Source organism: Ambystoma mexicanum, chromosome 7q (assembly GCF_040938575.1).
Source record: "Ambystoma mexicanum isolate Mex_15411 chromosome 7q, UKY_AmexF1_1, whole genome shotgun sequence".
In the NCBI taxonomy this organism is placed as follows: Eukaryota; Metazoa; Chordata; class Amphibia; order Caudata; family Ambystomatidae; genus Ambystoma; species Ambystoma mexicanum.
This window is the reverse complement of record NC_090941.1, coordinates 143,890,952-143,912,943: the sequence shown is the minus strand read 5'-3', so window position 1 is coordinate 143,912,943 and position 21,992 is coordinate 143,890,952. Positions and strand designations below refer to the sequence as shown.

General features: G+C 47.7%; 1 protein-coding gene across 2 annotated transcripts in view; it reads right to left on the bottom strand.

Annotated features, from left to right (window-relative positions):
* DNAJC3 (DnaJ heat shock protein family (Hsp40) member C3) overlaps positions 1–21,992 on the bottom strand; it is a 534,981-nt gene that overhangs the window by 26,335 nt on the left and 486,654 nt on the right. For both annotated transcript variants that reach the window (XM_069640694.1, XM_069640695.1), the window contains exon 11: positions 12,420–12,568. In XM_069640694.1, the coding sequence (XP_069496795.1) occupies positions 12,420–12,568 (149 nt within the window). The remainder of the gene's footprint in view (positions 1–12,419; positions 12,569–21,992) is intronic.

The window sequence follows — 21,992 nt, the reverse complement described above, 5'->3', positions numbered from 1 at the left end:
GCGGCACATGAATTCCATATTTGAGGTTATCTGCCCTACAATGCAGCAATTGAATAGGGTATCCCCAGATAACATTAGCTCCCAGTGAGATCCAGACTAAAAGTGACAAGCTACTTTGGGGGAGCGGTTAAAAAGGGGGGGCAAAAGATCTGCAACTATCCCCCATGGCTCCGAAAGGGATGTGGGTCGAGTAGACACTGTTAATGGTGTTAATTGAGATCCGGTGGAACAGTCGCAAGTGCCATACACCAGTCCAGAGACTGAATAGTCTCCTTATAATTGTGGATGGCATGGAAGAAGCAGTGTACATGCACACCTGTTCACACTCATGCAAACTTCATTGATGTGTATGTACAGAAGATTATACAGTGCTTCATGCCACACTGGACTGCTTTAGGGAGCTTACCAATCATATGATGCCCATGTTACTGGTTGTGTATGATAATTGGGACTCATAATAACCTGTGCCAAATACTGCTGACAAAATAAAATTGGGACTGCCAGATACTCTGAAAAGACTTCAATTCCCAATGTCCAACAAAGCAATATGCATCACAGACCCAACTACCAATCATGGAACTCGACCATGCTTGAAATAGATGGCTCACAAGAAAGGAGGTCACCTTTACGCAATAGGGACGATTGGTCAGAGGCCTGTAGATGTGATGAATATCATGAGCTAAGGTAGCCAGTGTAAAAAGGAGGTAATCAATTGATATTTAAATCACATAGAAACTTCACCAGGATCCAAACAAACATTCACATTTTGCTCAAATGTAAAACCAAGTGGATCACCCCAGGATGTTACCAGACAGGCTAGCATAGACCAATAGCAGCTATTGCTCTCTTAACTTAACTAACAAAAGATTCTTGACCAGTTATACCAATTGTGTGTGGTGAGAACAGTTCTGTTAACTAAAGTTGGAGACAGTGTAGCCTCAATTTAATTTCTGTTCCTAATCTCATCTAGAGAAAACTGCATTAGCAAGTCACAAGCCCTTTAAAGATCTCAACAACCAGAGCTAGACTCACTGGTGCGATTTATTCACACAACTTAAAAAAAGGCACTGACATGTAGCCTCTTCTCTGATATATGAGAACTACAAGAATTTTGCATACAAGATTAATTTCCCACACCTATATAGATAGATGCCACAACCTAATCCATCTTTCAACAAGCAAGAATTCCTCACAGTTCAAACACAGTTTAAAGATTCATACCAATTTGATGTACAGTGAAGCAGGGGGCAAATACTTTCTCCAGTGTCATTGTTCCATCTTGCTTTTCGCTGTGCATAAAAATGCATCTTCTTGTATTTACTAAAGAGCTTATAAAGCGCATATATCTGAATGATTGATCAGTTGATTAATAGAGATGCTTTCCATGAATATTGTGTAGGTGAAAAAGGCTCGACATTCTGAACTAAAGTTGCTGTTTAAGCGCCTCATCTGTGGTGCCCAGGAATGTTTGCCAGATTTGGGAGCAGGCGGAATCTGAGGGATGGATTTAGAGTCACCATTCTCCGAAACAGTCACAGGTGTAATGAATGGCCCTTATTGTGAGCCGGTCCCCCAGTGCACTTGCAGGAATGCACAGTACTATCTACACAGATAGAATTCGTTGTGCAGATCCAGAGGGATCATCCACCAGTAAAGTAAAATGGGTATTCAGCAAGTGTTTCCTTGCTGCTACCTTAAAGTCCTCAGCAAAATCACCCAAGAGCAGTAGAATGATGCCGCAGAGCAATGGTGCAAAGGTAAGCGATCCAAAGAGAGCAAGTTTCCCATGACTGATCCTTGCTAAAGAGGCTGTCAAGAGTAAATCAAGACAAGCCCACCACATGCTGGTTTCTAGTAATTCTATATGATGCTAGACTACCTTACCCAGCATATGTTGAGTATTATCTCCAAACAATGTTTGAAAAACTGGGTGTGCCTTATCCATTTTCACATTACAAGTATTCAACAGTACAGCCTGAAGCAGACCTTGCATTGACCACAGTGTAGGTTGTAGAGGCCTGGTTTATCAGAATTAAACTTCTACTGAATGCAAGAATTGCCTGCTGTGGTCGAACATAGTGCATTGTCTTTTCAGCATTACAATACCGTACAGTCATTACATGTAAGGCTGTTGGTCAGGGGTCCTTTCAGACTTTAACACGAGTAGTAGAAAGGGTCGCAAGAGGCCACAAGTTTTACTAATTTGCAACAGCTGGGTTTGCCTGTTGGTCCTAGAAGGGTGCTGTCACTTGGGCACAAATGCTGCAAACACGATAGAGTCACCAAAGTTTCTTCCATTATTCCCCCCCTCCTCTGAACTCGATCAGCAGCCGGGTCTACCTGGAGGGAAATCGTGGTTCCCTGTCCTTGAAGAGAACGACCTTGGTGCACTTGGACACCAGTACCCTCTCAGGCCTAGGACGTAGTCACTCTGCGGCTGGTTAGGATGTAAATTGATGCATCCAATATAAGTTACTTACAGGGAATGGCAGAGAAGGCAGCAGAGAGCCAATTTACAGGTCCACAAAAGCAGATATTTTTTGCTATTTCAGGTTTGACTACATATAGCCTCTCCCCTCCCATGCAAATCCTCACACAGAGAACCAGCAGGCAGTATTTCAAAAGCATGCTTCTTAAGAACAGGCACTGAATTTACAAGCATTCGGAGTGACAAAGGTGTAGTGAGTCAGAGCACATTGACTTGTGGATTGTTTTTGCACAAAAAGAAAAAAAAAAAATGTCCCCTGTGAGTCTTTGGAAATTACATAGGCAAGTTATTTGCTAATCAATACCTATAATGTAGGCACAGGTCAGCAAATATAAAAACAAACTCCAATAGGTTGGATTAAAACAAAGCGAGATTTTTGTTTCAGTGTTGGGAAATGTGGGTATTCTCCTTGGCAGATGGGTGAAAATGAGTTTCGATAGCAGGTTTATATTTACGATTTCACAGGCCGTGACGACAAGGCAACAAAGTAAAAGGGTTATAAGGAACAAGTTACTTACCTGTAACTGTTGTTCTCCAGCATGGGTCTGGCATGGATTCACATGCTCACGAATATTCCCCGTCGTCAGGCTGGGAATCCTCGGTAAAGAAAAAACCAGTATCAGTTTCGTTTCTGATCTGTCTTTCGTAGTAATAACCAATCACTGGTCTCTGCGTCATACTGACCACAGCCAATGACTGCCCTCTACCTAAGCACCGCCTCTGGCAGCCATCTTCAGATTTGGAAGCACGTGAAGTGGCAGTATGACCAAGTGAAGAGCCGCAGAGGGGTAGGCGGGAGGGTTCGCATGTGAATCCATGCCAGACCCATGCTGGAGAACAACAGTTACAGGTAAGTAACTTGTTCCTTCTCCAGCATGGGGTCTGGCATGGATTCACATGCTCATGAATAAAGAATACATAGCAGTACACACATGCACAACCACGGGAGGTGGCAAAGGCTCAACATTAAGCATTACATCAAACTCAACATTAAGCATCTTACCTCCTCACCAGGCTCACCTCAGGCGAACAGGTTGCGCAGCACTGCTTGGCCGACCCTGGACTCCTCCCTGGAATCCCGATCGACGCAGTAGAATTTCGTGAAGGTGTGCGTCGACCTCCACGTAGCAGCCCTGCATATGTCCAGCAGGGGCACACCAGAAAGGAACGCCGTGGTAGCTGCGATCGCTCTGGTGGAATGGGCTCTCGGACGGCCAGGCAGCGGTTGGTTTGCCAACCGATGACAGTACATGATACAGCCGGAGAGCCATCTGGAAATGGAAGCCTTCGAGAGAGCCTTCCCCTGATTGACAGGTCCAAAGTTCACAAAGAGTTGTGACGTCTTCCGAAAACACTTTGTGCGGTCCACGTAGAACTTCAGCGCTCTAGCCACATCCACCGAGTGCAAAGTCCTCTCAGCCGGCGACGAAGGCGACGGGAAGAACACAGGCAACACCAAGGGTTCGTTGAGATGGAAGTCCGACGGTACCTTGGGCATGAAGGAGGGGTGCGTCCTGAGCACTACCCTCGTGTCGTGAAAAGTCAAGTACGGGGCCTTGCAGGAAAGGGCCTGGATCTCTCCCACCCGTCGTGCGGAGGTGATGGCCACAAGAAACGCCGTTTTCCACGACAGAAACTTCAACGGGGCCGAGTGCAGAGGCTCGAACGGAGGTCCCATGAGCTTGGTCAGCACCACGTTGAGCTCCCACGCCGGGGCCGGCGCCTTCACCGGCGGGAACGATCTGAACAGTCCCTTCATGAACTCTTTCACCAGACGATGAGACCACAGGGACGTCCGGCCCGTGGTTCTGGTGTATCGGGAGATCGCAGCAAGATGAATCTTGATGGACGCGTGTGCCAGTCCAGCTTTGGCCAGCGTCAGCAGGTACGGCAGTACCTGGGGAGCCGTAATCCGTAGAGGGTTAATCTTCTGTGCGTGGCACCAGACAGTGAACCTCTTCCATTTGTGTCCGTAGCATTTAAGAGTCGAGGACGCCCTGGCCTTTGCAAGAACCTCTCTGCAGTCGGCCGGTATGTCGTATCCTCCAAACTCTAGCGCTGCAGGAGCCAGGCCTGCAACTTCAGCGATTTCGGGTCGTGGTGGAGGATGGCGCCTCCTTCCCTGGAGAGTAGATCCGCGTCCACCGGCAGCTTGATTGGCGGGGACGCTGACAAGTCCAGAAGGTCCGGGAACCATATCTGCCTCGGCCACGCAGGTGCGACGAGAATCATCCTGCACCGTGACCTCTTGAGCTGGTTGACGAGCCGGATTAGCAGTGGCAAAGGAGGGAACGCGTAGAGGAACAGGCCCTCCCAGGGGAACGAGAAAGCATCGCCCATGCTCCTCGCCTGGGGAAACCTGCTGGCGAACCTCCGGCACTTGGAGTTCGTCGCCGTCGTGAACAGGTCGATCTGGGGTGTGCCCCACCGTCGGAAGAGGCGATCCACTAGATCCTGCCGTAGTTCCCACTCGTGGCACGAGCGCAGCTCCCTGCTGAGTGAGTCGGCGATGGTGTTTTTTATCCCTGCCAGATGAAACGGCACCAGAAACATCCTTTGGGCGACTGCCCAATGCCACAGGTCCTGCGCCTCCTTGGACAGTGCTGGGGACCTGATTCCGCCCTGTTTCCTGATGTAAAACATGGTGGTGGTGTTGTCGGTGAAGATCCTCACCACCTTGCCCTTGAGGGACGGAAGGAAGGACCTGAGGGCCCAGAACACTGCACGGAGCTCCAGGACGTTGATATGGAGGGACTTCTCCGTCGGGAGCCAGAGGCCTCTCGCGTGCAGATTTTCGGTGTGCGCTCCCCACCCTTCCAGGGAGGCATCCGTGGTCACTGTCTCCTGGTGGTCTGGGGTCTGGAAGTCCATGCCCGCCGTCAGATGCGCACGGGTGCCGCACCACCGGACCGCTCGGCGGAAACTCTCGTCGAGTGTGATCCTCTCCTCGAAGCCGCCCGTCGTTTGGATCCAGCGCGCGTCCAGGAACTCCTGCAACGGGCGCATCCGGAGCCTGCACATGGGAATGAGGTAGATGCAAGAAGACATCATTCCGAGGAGGGACTTGATGGACCTCACCTTGGCCGTGTCGGAAACCAACATCCGCTGTACCTTGCCCAGGATGGACCTGGTCCTTTCCTCCGACGGGGAGGCCAGCAGGAACACTGTGTCGAGCTTCGCTCCCAGAAACAGTGCGTTTTGCGCGGGTACCAGGTGGGACTTGGCGTAGTTCACGGAGAATCCCAGGTCCGTGAGAAGTTGGACGGTCCTTGCCGTGTGCTCCATGGCGAGCTCCCTCGTCTTGGCTCGGATGAGCCAGTCGTCCAGGTAGGGGTAGACGTGGATCCCCTCGCGGCGCAGCTGCGCCGCCACCGGTGCAAGGCACTTGGTGAATACCCTGGGTGCCAACCGTAGTCCGAAGGGGAGGGCTTTGAACTGGTAGTGACGCCCTTGGACCACAAACCTGAGGAATTTTCGGTGCCCCTTTAGGATGGGAATGTGGACGTAGGCATCCTCCAAATCCAACGACGACAGGAAGTCTCCTTCCTCCAGCTGCCCCAGGACGTGCTGGAGGGCGACCATCTGGAACTTCTGCGCCTTGATGAACTTGTTCAGACGTCACAGGTCTAGGATGGGGCGCCATCCTCCCGTCTCCTTCTTCACGAGGAAGTATCTCGAGTAAACTCCGGAGCCCCGAAGCCTCTTTGGGACGAGTTCGATATCGCCCTTCCTGAGCATCGCCTTTACCTCCAGGAGAAGCTGAGGGACGTGAAGCTCTTTCCTGGCCACGGGGGGATGCGCGGGCACCTTCTTTGAAACTCGAGCGCGTGGCCCCGGGCTAAGGCGTCCAGCACCCAACGGTCGGTGGAGATGGACTCCCACACGCTGACGAAGCTCGCCAGCCGGCCTCCCACCGGGGTGCTTCGGTGGGGGCCCGACCCCACGGCCGGTTCAATCCTGTTTCGACGAGGCTTTGCCGCCTTGACCTCCTTGGCGACGACGGCGGGGTCCGCCAGACTTGCCTCGTCCTCTGTAGGCCTCCCTGAGACGACGAGCGGGCCGCTTGACGGTAGGTGGAGAAACCGCCGCCGGAACCTTTGGAGGCGCCCTTGCCTCCGCTGCTCCGAAAGGGCGTCCGTCGTTGCTGCAGAACCCCAAGGGCCCGGGCCGTCTCAGTGTCCGCTTTAATGGCCTGAAGGGAATCGTCCACTGTTTTCCCAAACAGGTTGTTCCCATTGAACGGCATGTCCAGGACTCTGGTCTGTACGTCTTGACGGAAGTCCGTAGCCTTGAGCCATCCACGCCGCCTAAGGCACACGTTGTTGCCCAACTGGCGAAACCCAGTGTCGGCGATGTCCGTCGCAATAGTGATGGCGTGGTCCGACGCCACCTCGCCTTCCTGTAGGATCTCCAGGGCATCCGCCCTCTTGTCGTCCGGTAGGAAGTCCAGCAGGGGAGCCAGTTTGTACCATAACTCCCTGTCGTAGCGGGCCACGATAGCCAAGGCGTTGGCCGCTTTAATCGTCGTCGCTGCCGACGAGATGACCCTGCGTCCCATAGAGTCCAATTTCTTTCCCTCGCCGTCCGGTGGGGAAGTCGATGTGGAGGCCGCACCCCCCCCCCCGCTTTCTTCCTGGCCGCCGCGGAGACGACGGAGTCCGGGGTAGGCTGCGCCCGGAGGCACAGGGGGGCCGCGTCCGGGACCCGGTACTTCTTCTCGTACCGGTCTCTTCTAGCTGGCGTCGTGGAAGGGTTCTTGAGGAGGGCGAGGCCCTCATCCCAAATGTCGTCCAGTAGAGGCACCGCGAGGACCGTCTTCCTCTTGGCCTTGCGCCGTTGATAAAGGAATCCTTCCTTTTTCTTCTCCTCAGGGCAGAGTTGGAAAAGCTCGGACGCCCTGGCGATCATGGAGTGGAACGATCCAATCTCGTCGGGCGGAGAAACCCTGGTGGGAGGTGACGACGGTAGATCCTCGTCGTATACCTCGTCGTCCGTACCCGTCGCTGCCGTGTCAGTCCCCGTATCATCCCCTCAGGTGGACGGGGAGGAGGGCTGGACGGGGCGCGACGGCTGAAAAGGAGTTGGGGGGTGAATCCTTCTTTTCTTGGGCGGGGGAGCACCAGAAGGTCCCGGTTCAGGATCCCCCGACGGGAGAGGTTCCTCCGTCGGCAACGGTAGTCTCGTCCTTATCTCTGAACATAAGGACTGTATAGCCAACAAAATGGCCGCCGAGTTGTCTTGCGGCACTGGCAGAGGGGAATCCGACAGGCGATCAGGAGCCCCGTCGGCACCCTCGACGATGTCGTCGTCACCTGCGTCGGGATCCATCCCGACGGGCCGGTCTTCTTCCACGCCAAGGCCGTGGCTTAAGACCTCAATCAGCTCTTCCTCTGAGGTTGAGGCCGAATCTACGACGACGCCCTGCCCCCCCCTTTTTCTTCCCCGCCGGGGGTTTCACGGGGGTCCTATCGATGGGCACAAAAGAGGACTCCCTCCGAGGTGGCAGGGAGACTCTGAGCCCCAAGGTCGCCACCACTGGTGTAGCCTCCACAGGCTGAGCCAGGGCCGCCGCGACAGTATCGATAGAGGGCTTGGCCGGATGGATTAAGGCCTTCACCACCTTAGGTGCGCTCACCGCCTTATCCTTGAGGGGGGGGACACTGCCTCGCTCCCCCTCCGATGGGGCCTTCGAGCTCGACCGGGGCCTCTCCAGGAGCTTCGCCTGGTGCTCGCCCTTCCTCTTACCCGACCCAGAGCGTTGGCTCGTGGCTGAAGGTGCCGGGGAGGGTGCGCCCTGCCTGGCGCCCGTAGAGCCCGACCGATCGGCGCTCCCGGTGCCAGCGGACTCGCGGTGCTTGGCCTTGTGTTGGACCCCCGTCGCCGGGGCGTCCTCAAAGGTCTTAGAAGACCGCTCGGATTTCTTCCTCTTCTTCTCGCCTGACGGGCTCTTCCCTTCCAGCCAGTTGGCGAGACGTTGATGGCGGTCCTTCATGGTCCGCTCCGACATATTGCCGCAAAACGCACAGTCCTTCTCCACGTGCGTCTTGTCCTCATGTAAGCAGTAGAGACAAAAGGAGTGTTCGTCCTCCTTAAAGACGTTCTGCAGCTGGCATCCAGGGCAGATCCTGAACAGCTTTCCGGGCGTCGAGCTTCCCTTCTCCTGGGCCATGTCCGGGCCTGAGAAACTTCTGGAATCCTCCAAAAGCGTAGCTCGACGAGATCTTCACCCTTGAGGGGCGCAGACGAATCCGACACGGGTCCCCGTTGATCGGATGGAGAGTCGATGGAGCTTGAGGCTCTTTTGACCGAAAAAACGAAGTTTTTTGAGAAAGAATGTGAAAAAATAGCACTAACGCTCGAGAGCAATAGCACGAGGATCCCAACACATGAACGTGCGGTAAAAATCCGAAGATGGCTGCCAGAGGCGGTGCTTAGGTAGAGGGCAGTCATTGGCTGTGGTCAGTATGACGCAGAGACCAGTGATTGGTTATTACTACGAAAGACAGATCAGAAACGAAATTGATACTGGTTTTTTCTTTACCGAGGATTCCCAGCCTGACGACGGGGAATATTCATGAGCATGTGAATCCATGCCAGACCGCATGCTGGAGAAGATCAGACATTTCCAGAGATCCAATTCCACTGTAGCCAGTGACATTTATCTGTGGGAAGCATTGTTCAACAAATGTGGCCACAACGTGGGCTGTACATACATTTTAGAAATACAGTTGAGTGTAGGTGTCTTTTCTGTTCATGGCAGATGAGCAAGATCTAGTGTCGACTAGAGATAGGTGGAGGCTAAGAAGCCTCACCCTTTATCATCCCATTCTGAGGCCTCTGCTTGAGCTGGGGGTCCTACAGAGACAGTACCTTTTTATATGGTAGAAGAGATGCTACCAACAATGACGTACATAACCACATACGCCAACACAATAAAATGCGAAATGAAAATAAATGTGATTAATTGTCATCTGGCAAGGGTGCAAAGCCCCAGCTTTTTTGATTTGTATTAATAAATAACGTGATGCAGGTAATTCCATCTCCGAAGGGGTAATCCATTAACCAGATCCCCCTTTCTGTCAACTCCATGGCAAAAGCATAGTGTACTTTTGCCCTGCTGCATCAGTAGCCTGATCTGCACCCCGCTCTACCCGTGGCGTTGAGCAGGTTCAAAGGTTACATGATTCTGACTCGACAGCAGCACCAGCCAAGTCTCTGCAGCGCAGCAGCAGCATTTAAGATAGGCCCCCCCTATACCAACACTACGATGCTCATAAGTACCCCATAATGGTTGTAAACTCTAAAATAAAGGTATGCCTGGGTTTAGGCATCGTACATAGCACTACTGCTGATCACGGCCTCCACACTCCAATTGCTATTGCACATGTGTCCGCTCCTGTGAGCCAGCTCTGCTGTGGAAAGTGATGTGTATTCTGGCCAGCTGGGTGGGACTGCCAAATGGCAGGACAGGAACCTGGAGGACCAGCCTCTTTTTATCTCTTTGTGAGGGCAGGTAACACCCACCGCCAGAGACAGCCACACAGCAGGCAGCTCTCCTGGGCCTGGGCTTCAAAGGAGCACACCCATTCAAAAGGGATAGCCTCAAACCAGGGTGCTGCATCGCTAAAGGCCTGTGTTCTTAGTGAGATGGGAAGGGGCAGGTTTAGAGTAGGCAGGAGTGTGGTGGTCAATGGAAGGAGACTGACATAATTTGTTTCACTCTTTCTCTTGCATGTCCCCTCCCTCCTCTTCTGCTGAAGCAAAGCACCTTGGGTATGACAAAGCCCACTCCACTTAGGAGCAGGGATTGCACCACCAAGGCAGGCCAGCTTTAGTCTAATCATCTGGGGACTTTTACCTTTAAAAAGACAGGGTCGCCACCCTTTCTTCAGATACTCGCAGGACACACTAAAGATGCATTCTGAAGCACTAGAGAGGAACTCCTGGGACTTCCTTTGGGAAAGTTGCATTTTCCAAAGCCCTCAGCCTTAGGTGAAGGAGCCATCCGATGCAGAAGAGAGCTCCCCGAGTGCCCATTGGGGGTGAACTTTTGCTGTGGGTCAGGACCGGCTACTCTGCACTGGAATCTCCGAAAGCTGAGAGAGCAGACCCTGAAGGGAACCATCCTGTCCAAGTCCCCCAGAGTGGACCTCCAAGCAGCAGCAGAACCAGACAAGCTGAGGCACCCTGTTCTGCTGCACTAAACCAGTCGCTCCATGTTCACTGCACTTGGAACGAAAGGGAAAACAGCGCTGGCTTTTGCGCTCCTCCACCAATGCAAACTATTGCTTGCTTTTCGAATCAGCTTGACCTTGCATTGTGATCTTGCTAGGCCCAAACCCACTGCTTGATACCGGGACACGATCCGAACTGCGGGGGAGGGGTCACAGGCTAGGGGTTACAACCATGGCTCGACCCAGCTAGCCCTCGAACAGCCGACTCACTGTCTCATACATCGAAGCCCCCACTGGACATGCTTCCTGCACCAACTATGGGGAAACCTCAGGCTTCATTTCAGTGCCTGGTGCCCAAGGTGATAGAGACCATAGCGTCATTAGCACTTTTCAGGCCCAAAGATCAATTTGAGCTGATGGACATTCTTGACGAAGGTTGGCAAAGGTAGCCCTTACTACATTTTAACCCGGCAGCAGAAACCCTGGTCCTAGAGTTATGAATGAAGCCAGCTTCGGTCCAGGCTATGGACATGGACTCAGCAAATCAGCATAGGGCCCGGCACCTTCTGACCCAGCTTTTATTTCCTGCCAGGACTCCTCTGAGAGCCGTGTCACCCAAGCTGCCACGGCAAACCTGAAGAGAGCCTCAATCCCATTTTTACCCCCTGACCAAGAGGGTAAGAATAGAAAACTGGGGAGGAAGATTTTAGGCCTAAGGGTCTAGGCCTAAGGGCCATCAATGCCTCTTGTGCCCTGACCAAATTCTCTTTTGGTCCCTGGTCTGCAGTTGCAAATCACCGGCCTGTGGGAGAGACGAGAGGGCTTCAAGGCTCTGGTCAATGATTGCAGGTAGGCATCCCACCAAATTATACAGCCTTGCCTGGACATGGCTGACTGTTCAGCACATACCTTGGCAACAGGATGGTGTTGAGGTGGAGGAGGACCTCGGGTTTCATCCAGGATGTTCAGGCTAAACTCCTGGAAATGCTGTTTGATGGCATCAACCTGTTTAGGACGACGGCCAATGAGTCCCTCCAAAAGCTCCAGTTCTAGTGGGTGACTGCAAGTGCCTGGGTCTCGCAGTTCAGCATCAACAGTTCACAGCCTCCATGAGCAGACGTATTGAGATTTCCTCTTCTCAAGCGTACTCTCACACTAATCCTGCTCGTTTATAGCACGTTTTTGGCCTTGCTCTTCCAACTTGCTCTTCCAACTCCTGCCTCTCCCTTTAAACCTGTTGTAATCAGATTTTTCCAAGGCTTGTGGATAATCAGTTTATTGTGTTTCCCCATTGTTGTTTTATCTCCCTTCAAAACCCATCTTCGAGCAGCATGAAGTAATATTTTTGCAGCGGATGCTATATAAATCAACAATAACAAATAAAATAACCTGACGAGTAAACAGCAACAGGACTGCATTGCAACCAGATGGGTGGAGGCTTCACGCTTTTTCTGCATAATTTGTATTCAATTTTTAAAAAAAGACACTCCAAAATCAATATGTCACAAATGGAATTCTCCTTCATGAAGGGAGTAGTATTAGACTCCAGATCAGAAAAAAGGGAACCAATGAAAGAAAGTGAAATTTAAGTGGGGCTGTGTTCCAGAGAATGTCAGCTCCTGAAACGCACTATCAAAGTTAAAACTTACAGTATTATTTAGTTCTGAAAACATCCATAGTATTTTGCGAAACGATCATAAGTTTTACGGAGAAAGAAATGAATGCACTCTTGGGAGTGGAGTGGCCAGTAGCATTACCTGGATCCGTGAGTACTTCCTTCGCTGATGCTATGTCAATAAATCTTTCCTCTGCTTTCTTTTTCTTCTGTTCATCCTGGAAGTTATCAGGATGCCACTGCTGTGCTAACTTTCTGTACGCTTTAATGATTTCCTGCTTCTTGGCATTTCTGAAAAGAAACGGAAATAACTGTAACGGCACAGCTTATAATACAAATCGCACTGATGGACCAAAACCAGCCTTCTATTCCGGACAGCTTGCGCCTTGGAGCAAGGAAGTGTAATTTACAACAGCAACCAAAATCCCCACCTCTTCACTCACCCCAACAAACGCCTCGCGGGCATTTAGGGTCAAGGAATACTTTGGAAAATAATAATATATGGCTTAAAATATGCATCACGAAAAATGGCAAATACTTCTAGGTGTCGACTAAGAATACAAGACAAAAAGATTAATGTACAGGATAAAAGCGTTGTACACAATGAAAAGTGGGCAGCAAATATTCATGTGAAAGGGGTCGAAAACCACTAGAATGTCAATGTTTAATTCTACCTCCACTGCGTGCACCAATCACCTTTAATCTTGCCCCCTTCGCTCTGAGTAAGCATATTTGAAAAAAAGCAGGGAACTCACTAAAATGGATGACCCTCAGCAATTTGTCATTTAGCAACTTCCTGTTACGCCATTGGAAAGTGGCGTCAATTTGAGGCCCACAGGAGGTTCCTTATTAGAAGGGATAAACTCTTGAACCAGGCTACTGTCAATATTTCCGATTAGTGGTTCTTCCTGAGTAAAACACCAAACTATGGAAATTGAAGTGGTAAAGTTAGGTCTTTACAAATCTGCCCTGATTAACGAAACGACAGAGCTAGATGCAGTTAACAAGCAGTGAAAGCCACTCCCTCGGCATGAGGCATGAGGAGTCTACCACCTCAATAGCCAGAGCCTGAAGGGGAGATTCACTGTCCGAAAGAAACTGACAGAGCAGGAGATTGGCAGCACCAAAATACGCAAGAGCCCATGATGCATTAACTCTTGGCTTTTGTGGTTGGTTTTTCAGGCAGGTTACGGGATGGGGAAAATGTTCCGAGAAGTATGTGGATGTCCCGGCGGTGTGAATTTCCCAACCCTAAGGAGGGTGGAGGAATAGTCTGGAGGTTAACACAAATTTGTGTGCAGGACTGTACATACTCGATTTATTGCGAGAGAACACTAAACAGAGTAGTGGCCCAGCCCTCCCCGCCCGCCCCCCACCCACCTGCAATACCACTGGAAGCAGCAAGATACAGTATTGGCAGGGTGCAAAATCTGCAATGACTTTGATGGGTTGCTAGTAGCTTGCAACTTGAATTCATGTCCCCCTGATATGGGTCAGGAATTTGCAAAACCCATCTGGTGCTCGGTCACCCTTTCCAAAATTGATCACTTGATCACTTGTTAAACAGAAGGAAGACCAGTCGGATCAAATGTGGTTGCACAATCAAAATCTGCCAGATGACTCAGTCATCATGAGTTGAGCGTAAGCTCCCAGAATGCATCTGCCCTGTTGAAGGCGGTGGGTAAATCTCAGAATGAGTATTGCCTAGCAGTGCTAATAAAGTAAAAGCGTGGGCATATGCAGATCGGCATTTGCCAAAACAAAGTGAGAATCTTCACCATCTTTCATGTTGAGTCTTTTATTGGAGGGAGACATCATTTACTGATCATTCACAATCAAAGTACTGATATTACATTCACGCAAGGCTAGGATGTCCAGGTGCCATAAAGCATGACAAAATAATGTCGAGATGTATCCTCAGAAGACTCGAAGCAATTTTTAATCACCAATTCTCCCCCATGTATATAACAAAAAAGATCTTCAATATGGAGTTTTATTCCCAAACCTCCAGATGCGGTACATCTATAATACGTGCTAGCATTCACCAATTTAATTCACTCCCCACTAAGTGTGATTTTCCCTCAGAATCACCTTTGCACAGAAAACCACAAATGGGTTTTCTTTTGCCTTTGGAAATTAATGAGACTAGCCTCACGAATCCAAGCAATTTTCACTTGAATGATAAAATGATGCTATGTTTTAATATCAGGGAATAATCCAAACGGAAGAGCGGTATAAAAGTAAGGTATTTTTATTGTTTACAGTTTAAAATTAAAAGACATTTGAAATGAAGAAATAAAAAAAACGAAATGGGCCATTTAAAAAAGAAAAAAAAAATTACACACACATATATATATATATATATATATATAACAGCCACACTATCAGAGTGACTGCCATTGTAGTATGCATCATCTTTCTACCGACATATCATAGGATCCCAATGTACTGCGTAGAATAAGAATTGTGCTGCCGATTGTAAGCCAAAGATGGGACAACTGGATCACAAACCAACATAGCCATTTGTGCAATATGCATTTCATGAAATACAAGGGTTCTGAGAAAGTCAATGCTATGCTGATCAATTAAGCCACTAGGCGTTAAATCGCACATTGGGGCTGGGTGGCCCATAACCCTGTTAGTGCATTGTGCACTTGTTTGGTAGAACTCTGTGTAAAAAATTAGTTAAATGTCTGTGTGGCTGTTTATAATTCTGTGGCAAGTCGGGCATCCATATGACTTTAGATTTGAAATGTCAGACACTGTTTTAAAAATGCACGGAATCCCTAAAACAGAGGATACTTGAGCACAATTCAAAATAGTCGATGCACGAGGGGTACTGTTCATGTGTCTTGTGTAGAAAAGCTGCATATAAGAGTAAAAAGCACTACCTCTGTCACATTATAAGATGGCCACCATGCTTTCGCTAGACAAGATGTGCATTGGTAAAGGGAGTCCTTCTATTTTGACTAAAATAATCTCCAGTGTTTCCCGTATGCTCTGCACTAATGTTTTAAAACTCACTGGTTGTTGTGGGCTTGTAGTTGTTAACAAGCGTCGAGATTTGCTGCGAAATGCGTTAACGCCCGAAAACTCGCATTTTTTTGCACTATGGGAGTGCCATATTTTGATGGCCTGTAATTTTAACTTTTAAATGTTGCTTGCCGAGTTGTAAGGATCCAAATAAAGAAAACTTTTTTCTACCAACCAACATTTTGGAATCCGAATGCTTTATTTATCAAAACTACTGTGAAGAGTGCCACTCACTTTGCCTGTTAGAAATCAGTGCCCCAAAGATTTTATATTATATATATATATATATATATATATATATATATATATATATATATATATATATATATATATATATATATATATATATATATATATATATATATATATATATATATAATCTTTGGGGCACTGATTTATTTATATATATATATATTTATGCAAAACAAGGGGGGTTCTGGGAGTCCCTCTACCAGCACGAACAGAGCCCATTAACCTGTTCTTGGGTGGATGGCCCCCAGGAGAGTCTCTACCAAGTCTTTAGCTCACTGTCCCTTTCACGAAGGAGAAATTTCCTGAGCAGTCCAGCACCGACATGCTAGGCAATTCTCCTCTGAACAAGAGTACCAACAGCAATCCCAGACACGTGTTTCGGCCTAGTCGGGCCTCATCAGTGAGGTGGAGCTGTGTCTCCCAAGAACAGGTAAATGGTCTGCTTTTGTGCTGGTACAGGGACTCCCAGAACCCCCCCTAGTTTTGTGTACACACACCCTTGATTTCTTATTGATTTAAGGTGTCGTGGAATACCCACCATTTCTCCCCCACCTAAACCCATAGCCTCATTATTTAAATTTATCTATTTCCAGCATTGAAGATATATTCTCAGAAAAACAGGGCACAGTACATCTGAGTCAATCGCTACTCCAACATTCCTCTGTTCTCACCTACTCCAAACTATAAGGGATGCACATGTGTCTGCCCTGGTTTGATGAAGTAACGTCAATAACTGGTTTTGACAATATTTGGGAGGTAAAGACTGCATTCATTGCACACAATTTTCATGACCTCATGATTGTTACAAGTTGAATTGACTAAGTCTACGGAAGCTCCTTCTGACCCACCAGTGACTACTGACATTGCCCTACCGCCTGTCAAGAGTTCTAACAATTTATAAGATATATTGCAGGGAGAATGTCCCAAAAACCAACCCATACCCCACATTACTCCCTAATGGGCAACCGGAGCGACTGGCCAACCATCCATGCCCGCTTGTTGGCCTATTGTCTAGCAGACAGCGATCACACAGCCCTGGTAGAGAGGGACTTCATACATCAGGTTCATGCCCCTCAAATCGCCAATTAAAATTGTGAACATCCCAGTCAACAAATTACAAAATGCAACAAATAACTCACTAAAATGATCACAGTAAACATTTTTTTACCAACTCGGAAAATCAGTAAACAATGGGATGGGAGAGTCGGCGCTGAGGTGGACGCACAACGCCCTGCGACACCCTTCTTAAACATTTGGCCCCACACAAAACACAAACTCATCCCTCCAGAAGTAGGACACAGCAAGCTGCTGCTGTGGCCGCCATGGCCCACAAGGCAGCCCTAATAGCATTCGCTCTTGTGGGGCCATGGCTCTGCCAATTGCTTTACTAAATTTTAAAGATGGCATATTTTTGCTTTCTCCGTATTTCATCTTATTTTATTTTTAGAATGCTAGTTTTACCTCTTCATTTTCTTTAGACTTCATTTTTACAATCATTTGTACTGTTGCCAATTAAAAAAATATTCTATGCAAATTAGCATACAAAAGGTCAAAAGTAAAAGATGACTCAATATTTACTGAACTACACAGTGGAAAAAGAGTAATTTAATGTTGCAATCATTTATACATTTACCACCACAGTGGTCCCCAGACACGGAGGCTTGCCCAGATTATGTATCGTGTCCATGTGCGTCTAACCAGACAGACGTGTGGAGGAGAGAAAGCAAATTGGGTGGGGAAGAAGAGTGGGAATAGTTGGAACCAAGAAGGTGAAAAGCTGGATTCTGCTTAGATGCGTGGGATCTTGCAGGGAAAGGATTGACTAAATTCAAGTCACAATGTAAATTCACTGGAACAAATTGAATTAGAATGAATGTTTGTGTTCAAATCTAGAATTGATAAAGTAATAAAATGTAAGCACACAATCTGGGAGCATGTGCAGATGCCATGATGTGCTAACTTGGCACAATGGTACCAGGCCATCTGTGCTTAATAGGCCCAATAATACCAGGCCTTGCACCGTGCAAGCTGAACATAATGGTATCAGGTTTTACTACAGAAAATGAACATAAAAGGTATCAGCCCAGGCTTCATGCATTTACTGAGTAAAATGGAATCTGGCACGAATGACGATGGCGAGAGGTATGTTGGTAAACTATGCAGTTCTTGTCGTTACTTGTTACGCACATGGCAAGATATACAGCAAAGAACAGGACAGGAACCTGAGCGATTGTCATGATGTTGCGTTTGTAGCCCGTACCTGTGAGTGTAGCAGCTTATGCGTCAAAACTTTGGCGAAAGTGCTACATAAATACCAAATCATCATCATAGGCTTTTATTCGTGATAGTATTAGGCACAATACATAAACACACAGTATTACATACATAATTCATATGTATACATAAGATAAAATATTTAGTATCGATTCAAGTTTAAAACTCATGATTATAATCAATTAATCAGTATAGGCATTGATGGCCAAGGCATATTATAAACAATGCCTCCCTGCAGGGAAATCATGTTTCCTCTTCAATACTTTGTATATTGACATCGTCAGTGCAGGTCGAATTATATAAACACATTCTTGTGCAAATCAGCATCAAGTGCATATGTGCAGATCAGTATGTGTCTTATGTTCTCTCTAAAATAAACTCAGATATATTACTATCAGGATATAGCAACCATTTGAATGTGCTATAAACCAGGCCCCTAAATAAATAATTGATGGCCAGTTAAGCCATCATTAGATTGGTAGTATTTATCGCCTGGGTCCATCACTATTCAGAAACCTAGACCTCATACACCATGCATGGGAGAGATAAGACGCCACAAAGTATGCGATGTTGATATTCTGGAAGTGGCGAAACAATAACAGCGTGTCATTTGTTCGACGTATGCCATAGTTATTGCAAAGTGTTTTAGATACTTGTTCAAGCCTGAATACCTCTCACAAAAGAACACGAAATGGCATAAGGTCGCTTTAGTTTGGCCGCAGGCCTGGCAAATGTTATTTTTCTCTACATCCCATTTGCATGTGCGGTAGGGCAGATTTAATTGACCCAGCCTAAACTTTGTATACTTGCTTCTAGCAAATAGGGGTGTGGCCACATCCAGATAGGTTTCAAACCCGAGACAGTTTGCATTCCAGATAGTAATCCCCCATTGCCAAATTGCCAAAAGCACAAATCATATCTAGTGTTGTGGCCTCCCGCACCAGGCTCCTCAATCTATTAGCAGCGCCTGGTGGTATGCCTGATGGGTTTGTCCAGTAGGATTCCAAATGGAAACTAGTCAAATACCCCTTGACATATGCAAACCAGGGTAAAGAGCGACCACCCTCTAAGTCCAGCATGTGTAATATGACCTCACGGTGCACCCCAAGCTCCAGTGTGGTCCATACCCAAATCCAGTATAGGACAGGCCTAAGGGCAACATCAGCACCTATTGGATGCAGCCCCAGTTCTAAATAGGTTGCTATACCCGGGCAAAAGGGTGGCAAACCGAGCAAGCACTTAAGGAAGCCTCTCTTCACTGTGCCCAGCTTTTTGACTGGGGAGTTGCCCCAGATCTCAGCACCATAATGTGCCACAGCTTTAGTTTGTGCACTATATACAGTGAGGGCATGTGTAATAGCCCCTCGTCCATGAGTGAGAAAAAAATCTCCAGACTGCACCACTGTATTGGTCTAAGGCTGCACATGATTTAGCCAACTGTGGAGTCCAGCGATCCCTATCCTGCAATCTTACACCAAGATAATCAAAGTTACATACTTGAACATTGATTTGGAGTTGAATTTTAGTGAATTTTTAAAATCTTGGCAGGAAGACCATGGCCTTAGTTTCCCAATATTGACCTTTTTACAACAAATGCTCCCAGGGTGACTTCCAGGCCTTTAACAGATGTAAATAACAGAACAGCTTCATCTGCGAAGAGGCGAGAGGGATGCTTCCCAGCCTTAATTTGGGATGATCAAGGCTCCTTCGCCTAACATGGCGTACAACCTCATTGATGTATAAGAGGAATAACAAATCATTATCATTAGTGGAGTCATTATTTTTACTGGTTTTCCCATAAGCGACATATGGGAAACAAACCTCTGCAAACTTGCAATCTGTGATTTAGATCCAATATCACTTCAAAACTGATCACAGACATATCTTTGAATTTACATACCATTGCTACCACCCCATAGCGCTTCCATTTCAACTTCCCTCTTACCATAAGGACTCCTCTCCCCATTCCTTTCCTAAGCATCAACGGGCAACATCTTTCCATTGCCCACATATCTCCTACGCTGTCTCTAACACTTCTACTTGTGATAGCCCAGATACAGTTGTCGGTGCCTGTACCATTATTTCTCTTATTGCACAAGGTGCAATTTATGCCAGTTATTGGTCAGCCATGTTTGCACATTTGGTCAGCCATGTTTGCACATTTAATACGCGTGTATGTATGTATATATAATATGATTTTGAAGGTGATGTATTTTTTGTTGAGTTTTTCATTTTACTTATAATGTAATTTTGTGTCTTTTTCCAAATTGAAGTGATGTCACTTCCTGTTGTGGCACGTCTGTTGGTGTCACTTCCTGTGACGCCATGAGTGTGAAAGCTCATGTGAAATTCATTTATGTAACTGGCCATGGAAATTAGTTCTTACTACAAACCATTTTGGGAACCCCCTTTCAATTGACTACATCAAAGCATACTTCTACAATTCACTTTGCACTGACAACTAGCAACCATTCAAACATCTGGTTCTTGAACCTATTCATAATAGGTGGATTTGTGCAGTTAGAGGAAGGGACGTACGTTTTTGGGCATATAATTAAAATGCCATAGGCGTGCATGGGAGAAAAAGGGGCGGCCTGTTTAGTGGTGTCATGGTTAGATCCTTGGGCCTCAAACAGGCAGTAGTCCTGCCTGGTTAACCAAGTACCAGTGTCCTAACCTTCCCACTAAAACATAAGATTGTCTTATAAGCTTCCTTGCATCTTTAAGCATGAAGGCTCACTCCTACGGCAGCACAGTGATCGGTTAGTGCAACCTCTCAATTAAAGGATGGCGACTTTGTCTCCCATTGCACTAATTTGGACCTTAATGAGGCCCTTAAAAATGCCTGCAATACACGGAACGGAAGTGAATTAGAAAAGAGGCAACACCCAGATATTGTTCAAATCCAATATATGACCACAACAAATACCAAACTCTTTAATGGTTTGAAAAATGAACTAAGCAAATATATACCTCCTCACCCCCAACTGGTTGCTTACACCACAGAGATCTGACACAACATAATTCTTCTTGGAACCAATCCCTTCAATACGGGGTCGCATCATAGCGTGTTCGCCTAGTGGTTACAAGGTATGTTCCTTTTTATGAGAATGCAATTACAGACAAAATTAACTCCCTTGTGCAACAATGTGCCTAGACTGTGCGCCAGGAGGTAGGTGGGTGTCACAAGACAACCCTAAGTGGTGTAGAGCTGGGCTCGTAGGAGGCAGACTTGAGATTCCCCTTGACCACCCCACCCGGAGAATCCCACAGACCACCCAACCATGCCCAAGTGCTTTGGTAGGGGACATATAGATGGAAAACCTTGAGTTCTCATGTCCCTTTAGTAATTCATTAAATTACAGATCCCTTTGTGGTAGTGTAAACAGGGAACCACTTCAGTGAGGGTTACATAGCCTGCCAACAATGGGTTTCTGCCGCGGACATCCGTGACAGTGCACACAGCTGCTTCCAATTCACAGAAGAGCATAAGCGCCGGCTGCTGGAGGCATCCAAGACCCAGCATACACAGATGCTCCAGGTTCACAGAGTGTGAGGGAGGATAGTCTGCTTTGCGGCACCCGCAAAGCATGCCAGATTTTCCAAAATGGCAGTCAAGACCGAAATTATACTATACTTAATTATTACTATACAACACAATGCAAGGACATTTCCCTACATTCAGGTTTGCTCAAATTCAGAGACCTACCGCTTGCTCCAGTCCCACTGTGGATGTAATTGAAAGGCGCAAATGTTCAAAATACCAAATGAGATCGCCCAAGGTGAGGGCGAGCTCACTTGCTAGGTCCCTATATGGGGATGTGGGAGTAAAAAAAGTTGACAGTTCAGTGGCAGAGGTGACTGTAGGCAAAGAGAAGTGGCAAAAGGAGGCTACGGTGGTGGCTCGGAGGAAGAGTAAGAAGGCATCCAAGGCGGAGGCAAGGAGGACTAGAAAGGACAAAAAGGGATGTAGGGTGGCTAGAAGAGATTAGGCAAGTTGTGAAAGGAGTTTGCAGACAAATCCCAAGAAAACACGTGGTTGGAGGGCAGACAGGAGGTTGGCAGGAAACACCAGGACAAGACTAAGGAACAAATTGGGATCACAGTAATGTGGGAGAAAGAGAAAGTTCAAAGAAATTCCCTGGAAGTGGAGGGT